The sequence below is a fragment of the Zingiber officinale genome, chromosome 4B (genome assembly GCF_018446385.1).
Source record: "Zingiber officinale cultivar Zhangliang chromosome 4B, Zo_v1.1, whole genome shotgun sequence".
Taxonomy (NCBI): domain Eukaryota; kingdom Viridiplantae; phylum Streptophyta; class Magnoliopsida; order Zingiberales; family Zingiberaceae; genus Zingiber; species Zingiber officinale.
Window position 1 is genome coordinate 3871753 of NC_055993.1, and position 14575 is coordinate 3886327.

At 35.1% G+C, this 14575-nt stretch overlaps 1 protein-coding gene and 3 non-coding genes across 4 annotated transcripts; 2 read left to right on the plus strand and 2 right to left on the minus strand.

Annotated features, from left to right (window-relative positions):
• Positions 1-25: 25 nt before the first annotated feature.
• On the minus strand, positions 26-3725 carry LOC121974470 (tRNA (guanine(26)-N(2)/guanine(27)-N(2))-dimethyltransferase-like). Its single transcript, XM_042525548.1, has 7 exons — positions 3039-3725; positions 1928-2128; positions 1750-1849; positions 963-1166; positions 794-856; positions 219-576; positions 26-136 (listed from the first exon to the last, which is right to left on the minus strand). Exons 1-6 carry the CDS (start codon positions 3647-3649, stop codon positions 472-474), a joined length of 1284 nt encoding a protein of 427 aa, XP_042381482.1. The 5' UTR covers positions 3650-3725; the 3' UTR covers positions 26-136; positions 219-471.
• A 1638-nt stretch (positions 3726-5363) lies between these two features.
• TRNAA-AGC lies at positions 5364-5436 on the plus strand. Its single transcript has one exon. It is a non-coding gene; the product is annotated as a tRNA-Ala (tRNA).
• Positions 5437-5501: 65 nt separating this feature from the next.
• TRNAA-AGC lies at positions 5502-5574 on the plus strand. The gene has a single exon. It is a non-coding gene; the product is annotated as a tRNA-Ala (tRNA).
• Positions 5575-5738: 164 nt separating this feature from the next.
• TRNAS-UGA lies at positions 5739-5819 on the minus strand. Its single transcript has one exon. It is a non-coding gene; the product is annotated as a tRNA-Ser (tRNA).
• Between the last annotated feature and the right edge of the window lie 8756 nt (positions 5820-14575).

Genomic DNA, 14575 nt, shown 5'->3' on the forward strand with positions numbered 1-14575 from the left:
TTTGACTAGAAAACATTGCTAACACATTGCATTTCATGTTTATCGCCAAAATATGTGGGCCGTAAAGGTTCAGTAAAATATGACTAGAAAAGCATATACCTTTGAGCAATTAGTGCAGCTTTTGAACTCTCACCACCTGCATCAAAGTGTTAACACGACATTAATGTCGATCTATAGCTTCAGAATCAACAAGATATGATGATATTTGACTTCCTTACCTCATCTTGAAGACAATTATAGATATGCAGGCACAACCTTCCTACTGATCATCTTTTGGAAGAGCAATCCTAAAGCAACAAATGCGAGCATAACTGCGATACAAGATGCGTGATATCTCCTACTAGTTAATCTCATATCAAGAAAGTTGATTTTGCGGTGGATGGAGGATGAAGCTCCAGTATCAAACTCATGGAACATCAGCTAGTGAGCACTTAGTTTAGCAATGCAACGATGCTTCCGATTTCCAAGTGCTCATGCTGCCCCAAGTCCATGAGCAAACTGAATGCATTTGGCGATCGGACAATTCGTCTTGATTCCATTAGGTGCGATATGGGATCTGGAAGCAGCATAACCTTCCTGCTCAAAGAAAACAAACATTAGGAAAATTATTGTCGATACCATGTAACTAAGGGAATATTAGCGCGATGCATTTTCAAAACAGATACTAGAACGCCCATAAAACCTGGTAGGCGAATTAGTAGAATTACCAACTAATACATCATGTGGCAAGGAAACACAATGAAAGCAAATTACCATTCTGAAAAGCATTAATCAAACTTTCCACTGCACATACCTTTCGAAGGATGTTAATCAAAGTCATAACAGGAGGAGAATTCATTTTGCCTCGTCTTCCTATCTGAGAAACCCAAGTGGATGAAGCTATATGCATATAGCAGTAGGCAAACCAAAGATACTTTTCTTAATCAAATAAACAGGACAGAAAAAAGTGTTAGCTGTTGGACCTCATCAACTTTGATGTATCCAGGTGGAAGTCGAGGATCCCCTTCCTCTATCATTTGGTTTAAAAGTTTCTCTAGGTCGAGCTCCTTTTGTGCAGTGCATGCCCACCCCCACTCTGTAGCTAAGTGTAGCATTTCAGTGACAAATGCTGCATCATGGAGACAACCGATCCAAAGAGGGCCCGAGACAACAAGAGATTTGGATACCTGGAGAGCCAACAAATGCTCAGAAGTCTTTTTCATGAAAGGTTAAAGAAACACATCGAACAGACACAGAAATAAAAGCACCGTATCGAAAAACGAAAGCGACAGGAGATTAATTTCTTAAGCACAGCAAAGAAAGAGATCAAGCATCCATAGAGGCTTTCTTGTTAATACACTGCAAAATAATGTCAAGCAAGCAGAAGCCTCCATGCAAGATTAAATGTCTGTAATAAAAAATGGAAAATAATTATACCCAACATGTCTGAAAATACCTATATTTTGATTTACAGTTAAATTTAATCCCCACAGGAAATAGTTCAAGCTGAATCCAAAAATATATTTCACCCAAAATCAGGATTTGGATAGTTACTAATCATCAAATTCTATCAATTAGAAACTGGAGTTATTATTTATTTCAATTTCTATTAGATAATGCATAAGGCTGTTCATCTTAGGGTTATAGAGGCATGCAAAAAGAATGTATATGTAGAGTTTACTTCAACAGAGATTAGAATGAAAGGTAAACTACTAGCCAAATTTTGATGTCTTTTCGTATGATCATATAACAAACCATTAGTCTGCATACCTGGCCACTTCTACAGGCGCAGGAAATTTGTCCAAGTTCTCCCCAAGAAAAAGTTTGAGAGTTTCCACAATTGTGGCAATAACTTATGAAACCATATTGGCTGCAAACATAGAGTATGCCATAATTTATAATTTATGAATATAATGCATGAATAAATAAAGTAATTTCCATGTGTCACCTATTATCTTGAAGTTGTCCACGATCCACACGTAACATTACTCGGAATACAGGTCCATGATATGAATAATAAGAGAAAAGTGGTGATATGTGATAACCTATAACAGCTGCTTCCCGTAAGACGCCACCTATAAGCATCCGTAAACCGATCTCATTGGAAAATGGCATTGGGCGAACATATGCTCCATATGAAGCTAAAGAACTAGGAGGTAAAATGGAATTACACATCACAATAGATGTCGATGAACCAATCAATTTACCATGAATGAATTGATGAGATATTATATAATTAGCATGACAAACAAAGTATATTTCTTAACTAGAGAGTTGTGCAAGCACTTTGCTATTATCAAATACTTAGCGTGCATAGTAAGAGAGGGAAAATTCATAAGTAGTAGTAATTTTGCACTTGCACTCTCTAGCTCCAAGAAGGAAGACAATAAAAACTTATAATGTCTAGATAAATGGCTTCTCAGAACATCTGAAAAACTTAAAAGCGATTACATGTTTAAACAAGCAAAGCAAGCTAGTTTATCCATGATATAAATGAAAATTTCACACGGTGATTACTAATAGGTGGCTCAGCATCATCAAGGCAACAAACTTGGATGAATTGTTTCAACGAAGTAAGCAATTGATATTTCATAGAAGCGGATTAGAACTACAAGGCATAGAACAACAACATACTCCTCGGCACTTAGAGTGGATATGAGAAAATATGGAATTGAAAACTTGTGATTAATTTGTGCAGATTGAATCTTATTAGTCTACTGTAATCTTTTACAATTTGTTTTGAAATGTAAAATTTTATGGAATTAGAATTCTCTTTCTAACATTGAACGACATACCTAAATATGTGAATTGAAACATGAGAATTGGGATTAGAATTCCTACAAGTTCTTCTCTAATATTGATTTGAGATTCATTTCCATCAGGAATAAGTTCTAAACAATCTGAGAAATTGATAGGCAGTTAGCAAAAACAGGAAGGCATGCGAGAAGGTAAATAATAGTTTGTTGCTTCAAAATTAATACAACTATTGGGAGTAAGCAAAAGAAAATGTAAAGATGAATTGAACTACTTGGCCACTAATAGCATAGGTCAAGCTTTACCAGTGAGGTCGATGCCCTCCCGAGGAATGCCCATCGGTGGAGGTGATGTACAGCAATCCTCCCTTCCTGACAGTGGCAACAGCCATCCCCATGAACGAGGAGTCGCTCCCGAAGGAATCAACGTCCACGAAATCGAAGAACTCCCTGCGGAGGTAGTTCTCGGCCAGGACCCTGTTGGCGTCGAGGTGGCTGACGACCCAGCAGCGGCCGCCGCCGGGAGACACGCGGGGGTGGCGGGATAGATTGGAGAGGATGAGGGGCCGGCAGTCCTCGGAGGCGTCGTTGGCCCAGACGAAGTCGGCGCCGGCCTGGGCCAGGTAACGGAGAGAGCGGATGCCGCAGCCGCACATTGCATCGATGACACGGAGGCCACTACCGCTGCAGAGGGACTGGCGGTGAAGGGCGGCGGAGAGGACGCCAAGGTCGCGGCCCACGGCGCTCTCGCTGCGGAAGAAGGAATCGCCGGTCTCGAACTCGACGCCGCGCTCAGTCTGCGAGACGTTGGCGGGGAACGGAGGCCGACGGATCGGGTTTCGTATATGGGTAAGGAGGAAGGGAGGGGAGGGAGGAATAGGAAAGAAGTGGGCCGCGACGGCGGCGGCGGCGGCCATGGCAGGGGCGAGGAGAGAGCAGACAGAGCAGCAGTGTAAATTTTGGGATAACGAATCGCGTAACTAACGTGGTTGAGTCGAGCCCGAGACCAGTGTTAATGAAACAAAAATATAACTCTTATATTATTTGTATTGGTGGCCGCATTTCATTTCATGGACTATCCATCAGATCCTCCTGATGGGACTTTATATTATTCGTAATATGGCGATGTAGCTCAGATGATAAAATCTGAATACACGTAGTCATGATGATCGAAGGAAATTTTTATAGAGATAAATCGACAACTCTAGATTCAATGTTAAATTAAATTTATCATGAAAAACCTTAGATCACTTAATAATTTATCATGAAAATAGATGATATAATCCAAGGGTAGTTCGTATGATGGATGCTCCAACATTAGGATTTAGATTTTATAATTGACAAGAATATTGAATTGTTTCTACACTCCTTATGTATAGTCCATTGATTCTCATATAACGATATGATGAGTGAGCAGCAATAATAGGTTCGGAGAAGAGGAGGAAAGAAGAATGAAGAGATAGGGGAATAGAAGAAGAGACAGTGAACTTAGTAGGACATCAAAGATGGAGAAATAGATGAAGACATAGACATTGACTAATAATAATAAGAATATCCATAACTCATTTTCATTATAATACATATCATCTCATAAAAAGTATGAGGTTTACTATCACATAATAATATATCTTTTTCACTCACGTTCCTTTTAACACTCATTATTATCGTATTAATACATTCAATTATCTTAAAATTATATCATATTAAATAAATACATTTTAAATATATTTTAAAATATTAAAACTATTATAATCATTTTTAATAATAATCCTACTTTTTTAAAAAAAAATAATTATTAAGATTGGATATCTTATAAATTCCAATGTGAATGATGGTGAACTTGAAATAAGAATATGGTAGCTTAACAACTCAAGCAACAATGAAAGCCACAAGAGATCCCAGATATGGTAGATAGAATTATATTAAAAGGAGTGAACCACCACCTGCAAATGACATAAGTATTGATATCTTGGATGAATTGTTTCAATTGATATTTCATAGATGCGGATTAGAACTACAAGGCATAGAACAACAACATGCTCCTCGGCACTTAAACTGGATATGAGAAAATATGAAATTGAAAACTTTTGATTAATTTCTGCACATTGAATCTTATTAGTCTACTGTAATAATCTTTTTACAACTGGTTTTTGAATGTAAAATTTTATGGAATTAGAATTCTCTTTCTAACATTAATTGGTGATTGGACGGCACATCTCTGTCTGACAACAAAATATGTGAATTAAAACATGAGAATTGGGATTAGAATTCCTAAAAGCTCTTATCTAATATTGATTTGAGATTCATTTCCATCAGGAATAAATTCCATACAATCGATAGGCAGCTAGCAAAAACAGAAAGACATACGAGAAGGTAAATAATATTCTGTTAATTGCTTCAAAGTTGATACAACTATAGGGAGTAAGTAAAAAAAAATTGTAAAGATGAATTAAACTACTTGGCCACTAATACCATAAGTTAAGCTTAACCAGTGAGGTCGATGCCCTCCTGATGAATACCCATTAGTGGAGGTGATGTACACTAATCCTCCCTTCCTGACCGTGGCATACCTTTGAACGAGGAATCGCTTCAAAAGAAATCACTTTTAATGAAATCATTGATTATGTCAGCGGGGATGTAGCTCAGATGGTAGAGCGCTCGCTTAGCATGCGAGAGGTACGGGGATCGATACCCCGCATCTCCAAATTTTTTTAAACAATGGATCGCTTCAAAAGAATTTAATTCTAATGAATCATTGCTTATCACACCGGGGATGTAGCTCAGATGGTAGAGCGCTCGCTTAGCATGCGAGAGGTATGGGGATCGATACCCCGCATCTCCAAAATTTTTTTAAAATTTTTCTCCTGTTTCTCCACTGCCGCGCCAGATGGCAAGTTGATGCTTGTTTATAATTATGGGCCGGCCGTTTGGATTAGTCTGGCCCAAATGGCGTGACTGGCGTCTCAAAATACACAATAAAAATGAGAAAAATTGAATATTAAAAATCGTCGACAGCAGGGTTCGAACCTGCGCGGGAAAGCCCAACAGATTTCAAGTCTGTCTCCTTAACCACTCGGACATATCGACGATGACACTTTCTTACAATTAATTTACTATATGGTATATATTTAGTTCCTATATAATTTATTTTGAAGCAAGTTTAAGATTTAACGAAATTGTTTTGTAAATACATAGTAGCGAAATAATTTCCCTTCTCAAAGTCTATCTTATTCTTATTGTATTCAATACAATAAAATCTTTCTTAAGTGTCCACTGAAATGAGGCTATGGCAAAGCATAACTAAAAACTAAGGCTGTCTAACTTAATTTCCCTATCCTTTTTGTTGTCCAAGAAAACAAAGCCACAAGGATCGAACCTTTTACCTCAGGCATGACTCCAAACATCAAATGCACTTGTGTCTTTAGAAATGACAATATTAAATAACTATCATGATTTCAAGTGGCCTTGCCTTACTACAAAGGAAAGCTTCGTGATGATGAGATAGACTTGTTCCTCATACTAATTAACTGATTAAGTTGTAAACTCCTTTCTATGATTTACGAATGACAGTTAATGTCTGCATGCTTGATTGCTTTCGACTGTAGTTTAGACGGCCTCTTAATATCAAGTAAGCGCCTCTAATCCTCGCATTAATGGAATATTTATCATTATTCATTGAATCAGAGGAGGAGCAATTAATCAAAAGAAAACATGCCATGATTAAGTCGGTTCTGCAAAAGTACTCCCTTCCCTGCTTCACAATTGTGAGAGTACTGTAGCTCCTTAGTCAGTACCGTGCCCACGTATCATTATGCTTCAGCACAGGAATTATTTTGTCAGTGGCTCACCACCTTCAACCTCATCAATAGGTTTCCGCACGGGGCTCCACCAATTAGCACATTACATGCATGGTATTTATTCTAATAAATTTTAGGATTAATTTTTAAGTGATACAAAATGTTTCATTATTAGTCTGATTTTTTCATGCAAAGGACCGTTACGTTACGATAAAATATCGTCCGTAATTTACCTGCTTGGATCTTATTTTGGAACCGACCATACTCAACTCAGCATCATTAAAGGTAACAAACTTGGATGAATTATTTCAACGAAATAAGCAATTGATATTTCATAAAAGCGGATTAGAACCACAAAACATAGAACAACAACATGCTCCTCAGCACTTAGTAGGGATGTAAATGAGTCGAATCGAGCCGATCAGTATTAGGCTCGAGCTCGGCTCGTTTAAGTTATTCGGGCTCGAGCTCGGCTCGAGTTCGAATCGAACTTTTATCACAAGGCTCAAGCTCGGCTCGTTTTAGAATTATCAACCTCGCGAACAGTTCGAGATCGGCTCGTTATTAGCTCGATTATCAAAGTTAACGAGCCTAACTCGTTAAGCGAGCTCGGGCTCGTTTTCGGGCTCGTTTTTTGGCTCGGTTTAAAGATCGTTTTAAGACTCGTTTTTTTGGCTCGCGAGCTTATAAATGAACATGTTCACGAGCTCACGAGCCAAATATCCTTAAACTCGAGCTCGGCTCGATAAAACTGTCGAGCTCGAAATCAAGCTCGAGCTCGGCTCGATAAGATAAACGAACGAACTTGAACGAGCATTTTATCGAATCGAGCTCCGAATAGCTTGTGAACCGTTTGGTTCATTTACATCCCTAGCACTTAGACTGGATATGAGAAAATATGGAATTGAAAACCTGTGATTAATTTGTGCACATTGAATTTTATTAGTCTACTGTAATCTTTTACAACTTGTTTTGAAATGTAAAATTTTATGGAATTAGAATTCTCTTTCTAACATTGAACGGCATACCTAAATATGTGAATTGAATGGGATTAGAATTCCTACAAGTTCTTCTCTAATATTATATTGATTTGAGATTCATTTCCATCAGGAATAAGTTCTAAACAATCTAGAAATCGATAGGCAGTTGCAAAAACAGGAAGGCATGCGAGAAGGTAAATAATAGTTTGTTGCTTCAAAATTAATACAACTATTGGGAGTAAGCAAAAGAAAATGTAAAGATGAATTGAACTACTTGGCCACTAATAGCATAGGTCAAGCTTTACCAGTGAGGTCGATGCCCTCCCGAGGAATGCCCATCGATGGAGGTGATGTACAGCAATCATCCCTTCCTGACAGTGGCAACAGCCATCCCCATGTACGAGGAGTCAGCTCCCGAAGGAATCAACGTCCACAAATGAAGAACTCAGTTCTCGGCCAGGACCATGTTGGCGTCGAGGTGGCTGACGACCCAGCAGCGGTCGTCGCCGGGAGACACGCGGGGGTGGCGGGATAGATTGGAGAGGATGAGGGGTCGGCAGTCCTCGGAGGCGTCGTTGGCCCAGACAAAGTCGGCGCCGGCCTGGGCCAGGTAACGGATAGCGCGGATGCCGCAGCCGCACATTGCATCGATGACACGGAGGCCACTACCGCTGCAGAGGGACTGGCAGTGAAGGGCGAGGACAGATCCTCTGGTCCGCAATTTGTGGACCAGGGGATGATCCACTATTGTAGACCCTTGATTTGGATGGATCCTACCAATTTAAAGGTGGGCTCCATCCAAATCAATGGTCCTTGTAAAGTGGATCATCCCCTGGTCCGCAAATTGAGGATCAGAAGATCCGGCCCGGTGAAGGGCGGCGGAGAGGACGCCAAGGTCGCGGCCCACGGCGGTCTCGCTGCGGAAGAAGGAATCGCCGGTCTCGAACTCGACGCCGCGCTCAGTCAGCGAGGGGTTTGCGGGGAACGGAGGCCAACGGGTCGGGTTTCGTATACGGGTATGGAGGAAGGGAGGGGAGGGACGAATAGGAAAGAAGTGCGACGGCGGCCATGGCAGGACCGGTTGTTAATGAAATAAAAATCCACGTGGTAAAAGGTGAAATCAGGTCATCACGAAGGAGGTAAATTATGATAGCCAAGATGGCAAGTGGTTGCACAAGGTCTGCCTGGGATTTACACCCCGACAGTCCTACGATTCGACCCCGCGACCTCATGTGCCAAGTATGCCATTATTTACCATCTCAGATGATCCGTGGGGTCTAATGAAATAAAAATCCAGATACATGTAGACCACGGATCTAATGAAATAAAAATTCAGATACATGTAGTGGTGGTCGATATGAAATTTTGATAGAGACATACTGATAATTTCAATCCAATTGGATGTTACCCAATCTGATTAATTATTTTTTTATCATATATGTAGTGAAGTCTCCAGGGTAAAAAACCTTAGATTGCTTAATAACTTATCATGAAAATAGATGATATAATCTAACGGTAGTTCTATGCTCCGGCATTAGAGCATCCATATTAGATACCCTATTAAAAGATTTTACTTTAAATTTTGGATAAGGTAGCTAAAAAATCTTTACATCAGCTACCCTATCCATTCCCTAAATTATGCATTTATGAACAATACTTCTCTAAATTTAGGGAATGTATTCCATTTCCTAAACATTACATAGGAGAGAGAAGAAATAGGAAATCTGATATATAATGTATTGAAAAGTGGATATCCAAATTTAATAAAGTAACTTTTTTACCCTAAATTATGTATTTTTGATAGGGAAGCTGGTCTGGATGCTCTAAGGATTTAGATTTTGTAATTGGCAGGAATATTGAATTGTTTCTACACTCCTTATGTATGTCCATTGATTCTCTAACAGTGGTTTTTGCCACAATTGATTCTCATATCAATGATATGATGAGTCAGCAGCAACCATAGGTTCGGAGAAGAGGAGACAAGAAGAATGAAGAGGTAGAGGAATAGAAGAGGAGACGATGAACTAACGTCGGAGACGGTGAAGTAAACGAAGATAGAGACATGGGCTAAAAGCATTCATAACTCATTTTTATTATAATACACATTATCTTATCAAAAAAATATGAAGTCTACTGTCACATGCTCATTATAATAACATATCTCTTTCACTCATATTTCTTTTAACACTCATTATTATGGGTCCCACGGTGCATTCAATTATTTTAAAATTATATCATAATAAATAAATATATTTTGAATATGTTTTAAAATATTAAAAATATTATAATTATTTTTAATAATAATCTTACTTTTAAAAAAATAATTTTACTATTTAAAAAATAATAATTTTAAAATTTTTAAATATATTTATTAAATAAAATAGAACAAGTCGGTCTGCAAATTTTTTGATTTTTTTTATTTAATTCAAATTAAATAAAAAATAAATTATAAATAAAATAATATAAAATACAAGCCCAAACTATTTGGGCAAAAAAATCCGTTATCGTTTTAAAAATAAATAATATTATTATTAAAAAATATATTCATGTTTTATTATGTACCTATTTTATTCCAATTTTAATTTTAAACTTTATAATTTTTTAAATAATAATAATAATAATACACTCAGGGCCAGGATGGCCCACCCGATGCCATCTTGAACGCGTTTAATATTTTGAACGCGTTCAAAATGAAAGGGTGTTATAACACCATATTAATATTAAAGGGGTGTTATAATACCTTCATTAATAAGAGCATTAATGTTCTCTTAGGATGATCTAATGGTTAACACATGAGGTGTTGTTATCATGAGGTCTGAGGTTTAAATGTCTCCCTTATATGTTAGTCATTATTTCAAAAGCCTCCTCTGGGACAAGTTAGTGGAGGTGAACGTATTTACCTTTTGTCATTATTGTGGATAGTAGGAATATATCCTTTGGTCCGTTTTTAGCGGACGAGACCTTGGTCCACCACACTGATTAGAGGGATTTAATGATTCCCACCTGCTAAACAAGTGAGGATCATTGAATCCTTTTAATCGCTGCCCCTGGTCCAAAAATAAATCAAGATGTATAGGACCAGAGGATCCTACTCAATATTAGAGGATCTTAAGTGCATTGTCATTGTAGATACTCTAATAAAAATAATACTATAGGATAAATGTACATAGCTTAACAATTATGAGAGGTGTTTTTTTTATTAAAAGGTAATCATGATTTAAAAAAACAAACGTCTTATGTTTTTTTTAATAAAAAAATATTTAAAAAATATTTTACTTTATATTAACTACAAAATTCATCCATCTAAACCCTCTTAGAGCATTCATAATAGCTTGGGATATTTTTCTCAAGTATTTGTAGATCCCACTTTCACATCATCTTTCAAATATCTCACTATTCAAATATCTCAACTTTCACAATGAAATATCCCACCAATTAAATATAAAAATTAAAATAAATATAAAATCACAGCAGCACTCATATAAGGTGGGGCCCACCATATTAAAAACAAAAAAAATAAAATAAAATAGTAGTGATAGCCCACTTTTTGTGGGCCCCACATGAAGAAATTATCGGACACAGATGTGTGTCCGGTAATTTCTATTACCCCATCAAATATCCCTCACAATAGAGGATATTTAAGGGTAGGAGATATTTAGAGAAATATTTTCTTCAAATATATCTCCACTGACATGCTCTTATAAGATAGTATCATTTGTTCTTCCTATAAATTAAATATTATTTTATTACATAGATTGATTTTTTATTTACCAATATATATTATCGTTCTTTTTTAGATACTTCTGCCTTTATTTTTTTTAGAGTCTTTATTTGTTGCAAACCCTTTTTCTACGCTTTGAATCTTATAAAAAAACTAAAATAACTTCTAACTCTCCTCGTCAATATTTTTTTTACAAAAAATAAAAAAGCGTCCTTTTTATTAGAATTCACTTAAGTTTTTATCAAAACAACATTGCTATAGTAGGTACAATATGAACACTCTCATTTTCATCAACACTATATTATAACAACATTTTATAGCCACTATAATATGGACATTTTATTTTTTTATTAACACTAATAAATATTATATTGTAGCAACAATTCAGCATAACAGTTACAACATAAATTGATTATCTATATTAAACACTGATCAACATAATATTATATTATAGTAACTATGATTTATAGTTATTACAAAATAAGTAATTTATTTTTTATTAATACTAATTAATATTATATTATATTATATCAAATATAAAATTATAGTTATTATAATTAAGTAGTTATACTAGCTATGGAATCGCCGATAACAAATTATATTTTAGAAAAAAAAATTAAAAAAAATGGATGATTAAAAACGTTATTTTAATCAAACCGGTCCGGTCAAAATCTAGTACCAGATCTAGCAAAGTCTCTTATGGACTAAGGCCTGTTGGTCCTGATGAACTTAGGGGGCGTTTGGTTCTTTCCTAGTAATAGAAATCGGAATGGGAATCATTGTATTGTGGAATGGGAATGAGTATGAGCATGGATATCACTCTTAAAAGCAATGTTTGGTTAGTTGTATATCTTCTATCGGAATAAATCAAAGTTTCCTTTTTTACCCTTAAAGAAAAATAAGAGAAAAAATTAGATGTGAGAGAAAGATGAATGTGAGAGAAAAATATGATGAAAGAGAATGATGAGAGAGAAAGTATTATGAGAGAGAAAGTGTGATAAAAAAGAATGAAGAGAGAAAAAGTGAGAGAGAAAATATAATGAGAGAGAATAAGGAGAGATAAGTGATATGAAAGAAAAAATAAATAAATATATTTTGATATTTGATATTAATGGAGAAAATTTTAGTTTTAAGTCAAGGGTATTTTTGGAATAAAGGAATATTTTGATTGATGAAAATAGGGTAATGACTCATTGAAGGGGAGGTACATGGGAATGAGTCATTACCCAATTTCAAGGATTCATTCCCTTATTTGTATTCCTATTCCTATAATCCAAACATTAACAATGGGAATCAATGATTTCCATTCCCATTCCCCACTTCTATTACCTTAAACCAAACGCCCCCTGTTAGATCGACCTAACTTTCAATAATAATGACAATGTACAATATAATAACAATGTACAATATAAAAAGTTAGATCGACCTAACTTTCAAATAGAAACTTTAGCCATATTTGAAATTTTTTTATCAAAGTAGAATTAGGCATTTCTTCTGCATAGCATATAGAAAAAAATTAAGTTTGTAAAATAATTAGACAAACTCATCACGATGGGAAGAAAGCACAAGTCTCTCTCTACTTAAATATTTATTGCAAAATTTCTACAATATAATATCAGTTCCTTTGAATTTCATTGATAAATGGATTTGATTTTTTTTTAGAAAAACAATGAGTCAATGACCTTTTAACTTGGATATTGTTACAAAAGTGTAAGTACTAGTAGTAATAATAATCTATCTAAATAGATTGTAGATTGACAAAGTCTAAATAAATTATGGTAAAATAGAAAACATGTCTCAAGATATTTAATTAGGTAGGATGTTAGGCACCACTTCCTTTTAAATATTTAAGATAAAAATTAGAGAGTAAAACACATAATTATAAAATTAGAAATATGATTCAGTTTAAAAGAAAAATAAACTTAAAGTATGATGAATATTTGTGTCTCTTGGAGTGCATGTGCTAGTGAAAGAGTGAGAGGATAAAAGTTTTTGGCACTAGGAAGTTGAGCATATATATATACACACCAAGTCCTAAAAAAGGAAACAACTATATTCTAACAGAAAATGCTTATTAAGATTGGATATCTTATAAATTCCAATGTGAATGATGATGAACTTGAAGTAAGGATATGGTAGCTGAACAACTCAAGCAAAAGCCACAAGAGATCCAGATATGGTAGATAGAATTATATTAGAAGGAGTGAAGCACCTGTAAATGACATAAGTATTGATATCTTGAATTGTTGCTAGACATTGTTTGCTGAGTTGGAACATGAGTATAGTATTCTTCCCTATGAACTCAAAGCAAGAATATTTGTGTCTCTTGGAGTGCATGAGTTAGTGAAAGACTGAGAGGATAAAAGTTTTTGGCACTAAATAATAACCCAAACAATAAGTAGTAATATGGCACGGATGCCTTAGCTCCAAAAGGAAAGGGAAATTCAAAAATTCCCTTATAGAAGTTTAAAACAATTAAACCTGAAGTTTTGGATCCTCTAATTTAGCCTATTATATTCAATCTAATTCTCAGTTTATTAAAATTCCTAACAATCTCAAAATTCAACAAGACAGTAATCAATCTACACAACCAATTAAGAATTAAATTGAATATGCTTTGTTAAATCACCTTTCTTAAAAACAAAAAATTCTCAAACTATTAGAAGTTCAATATCATGAATCCTCTTTATATCAAGTTTCATGTCCTTAGGAATGTGTATATCACATAAGTTATTGTGTTTCTGCATCATATGAATTCGATTTCTAATATAACGACTAATTAATTAGTCACTAAAATATAGACCAAATTTAATTCGGTCGTTAATTTAAAAATCAAATTTAATTTAATCACTAATTTAGCAATCAAAATTAATTCGATATCTATTTCCGTCGTTGTTTGAACATTTTCTTATAAAAATGAATGTTGGCATTTAGAAAATTAAAAATGATAATTTAACGGTGAAAATTTCTTTCTTTTCTTATTTAATGGAGGATTTTGTTAATTTTCAGTAAATATCAATCTTTGTATATGTGCTAGTGTACAATGATACATCACTTTTTTGAATCATAGTTGCACCACTTTTCTTTAATTTTGAAAATTTTTATAAGTTTTATCACTCTCATTTTATCATTTGATTCTAAATGGTCTCAATTACTCTTCTATTTGTATTAACTTAAGAAATTTGTTTCTCTAACTCAATTTTCTCCAAATTACTATCGGTATCAAAATATTAGATCTAACGGTCACATAAATTTGATCACTTATTAGGGACTAAAATTATCAAATATAAATTTTAGATCCTATTTAACAACCAAATTTAAATTTTATTGTTAATTTACTTTACT

Bases quoted from the DNA above. Each gene is read 5' to 3' on its own strand.
- LOC121974470 (XM_042525548.1), bottom strand. From the start codon at position 3,649: ATGGCCGCCGCCGCCGCCGTCGCGGCCCACTTCTTTCCTATTCCTCCC. The intron at 2,129-3,038 runs GTAAAGCTTGAC...TTTACCTCCTAG, and splicing joins GGAGGGCATCGACCTCACTG to TTCTTTAGCTTCATATGGAG. The intron at 1,850-1,927 runs GTGACACATGGA...CTATGTTTGCAG, and splicing joins GGACAACTTCAAGATAATAG to CCAATATGGTTTCATAAGTT.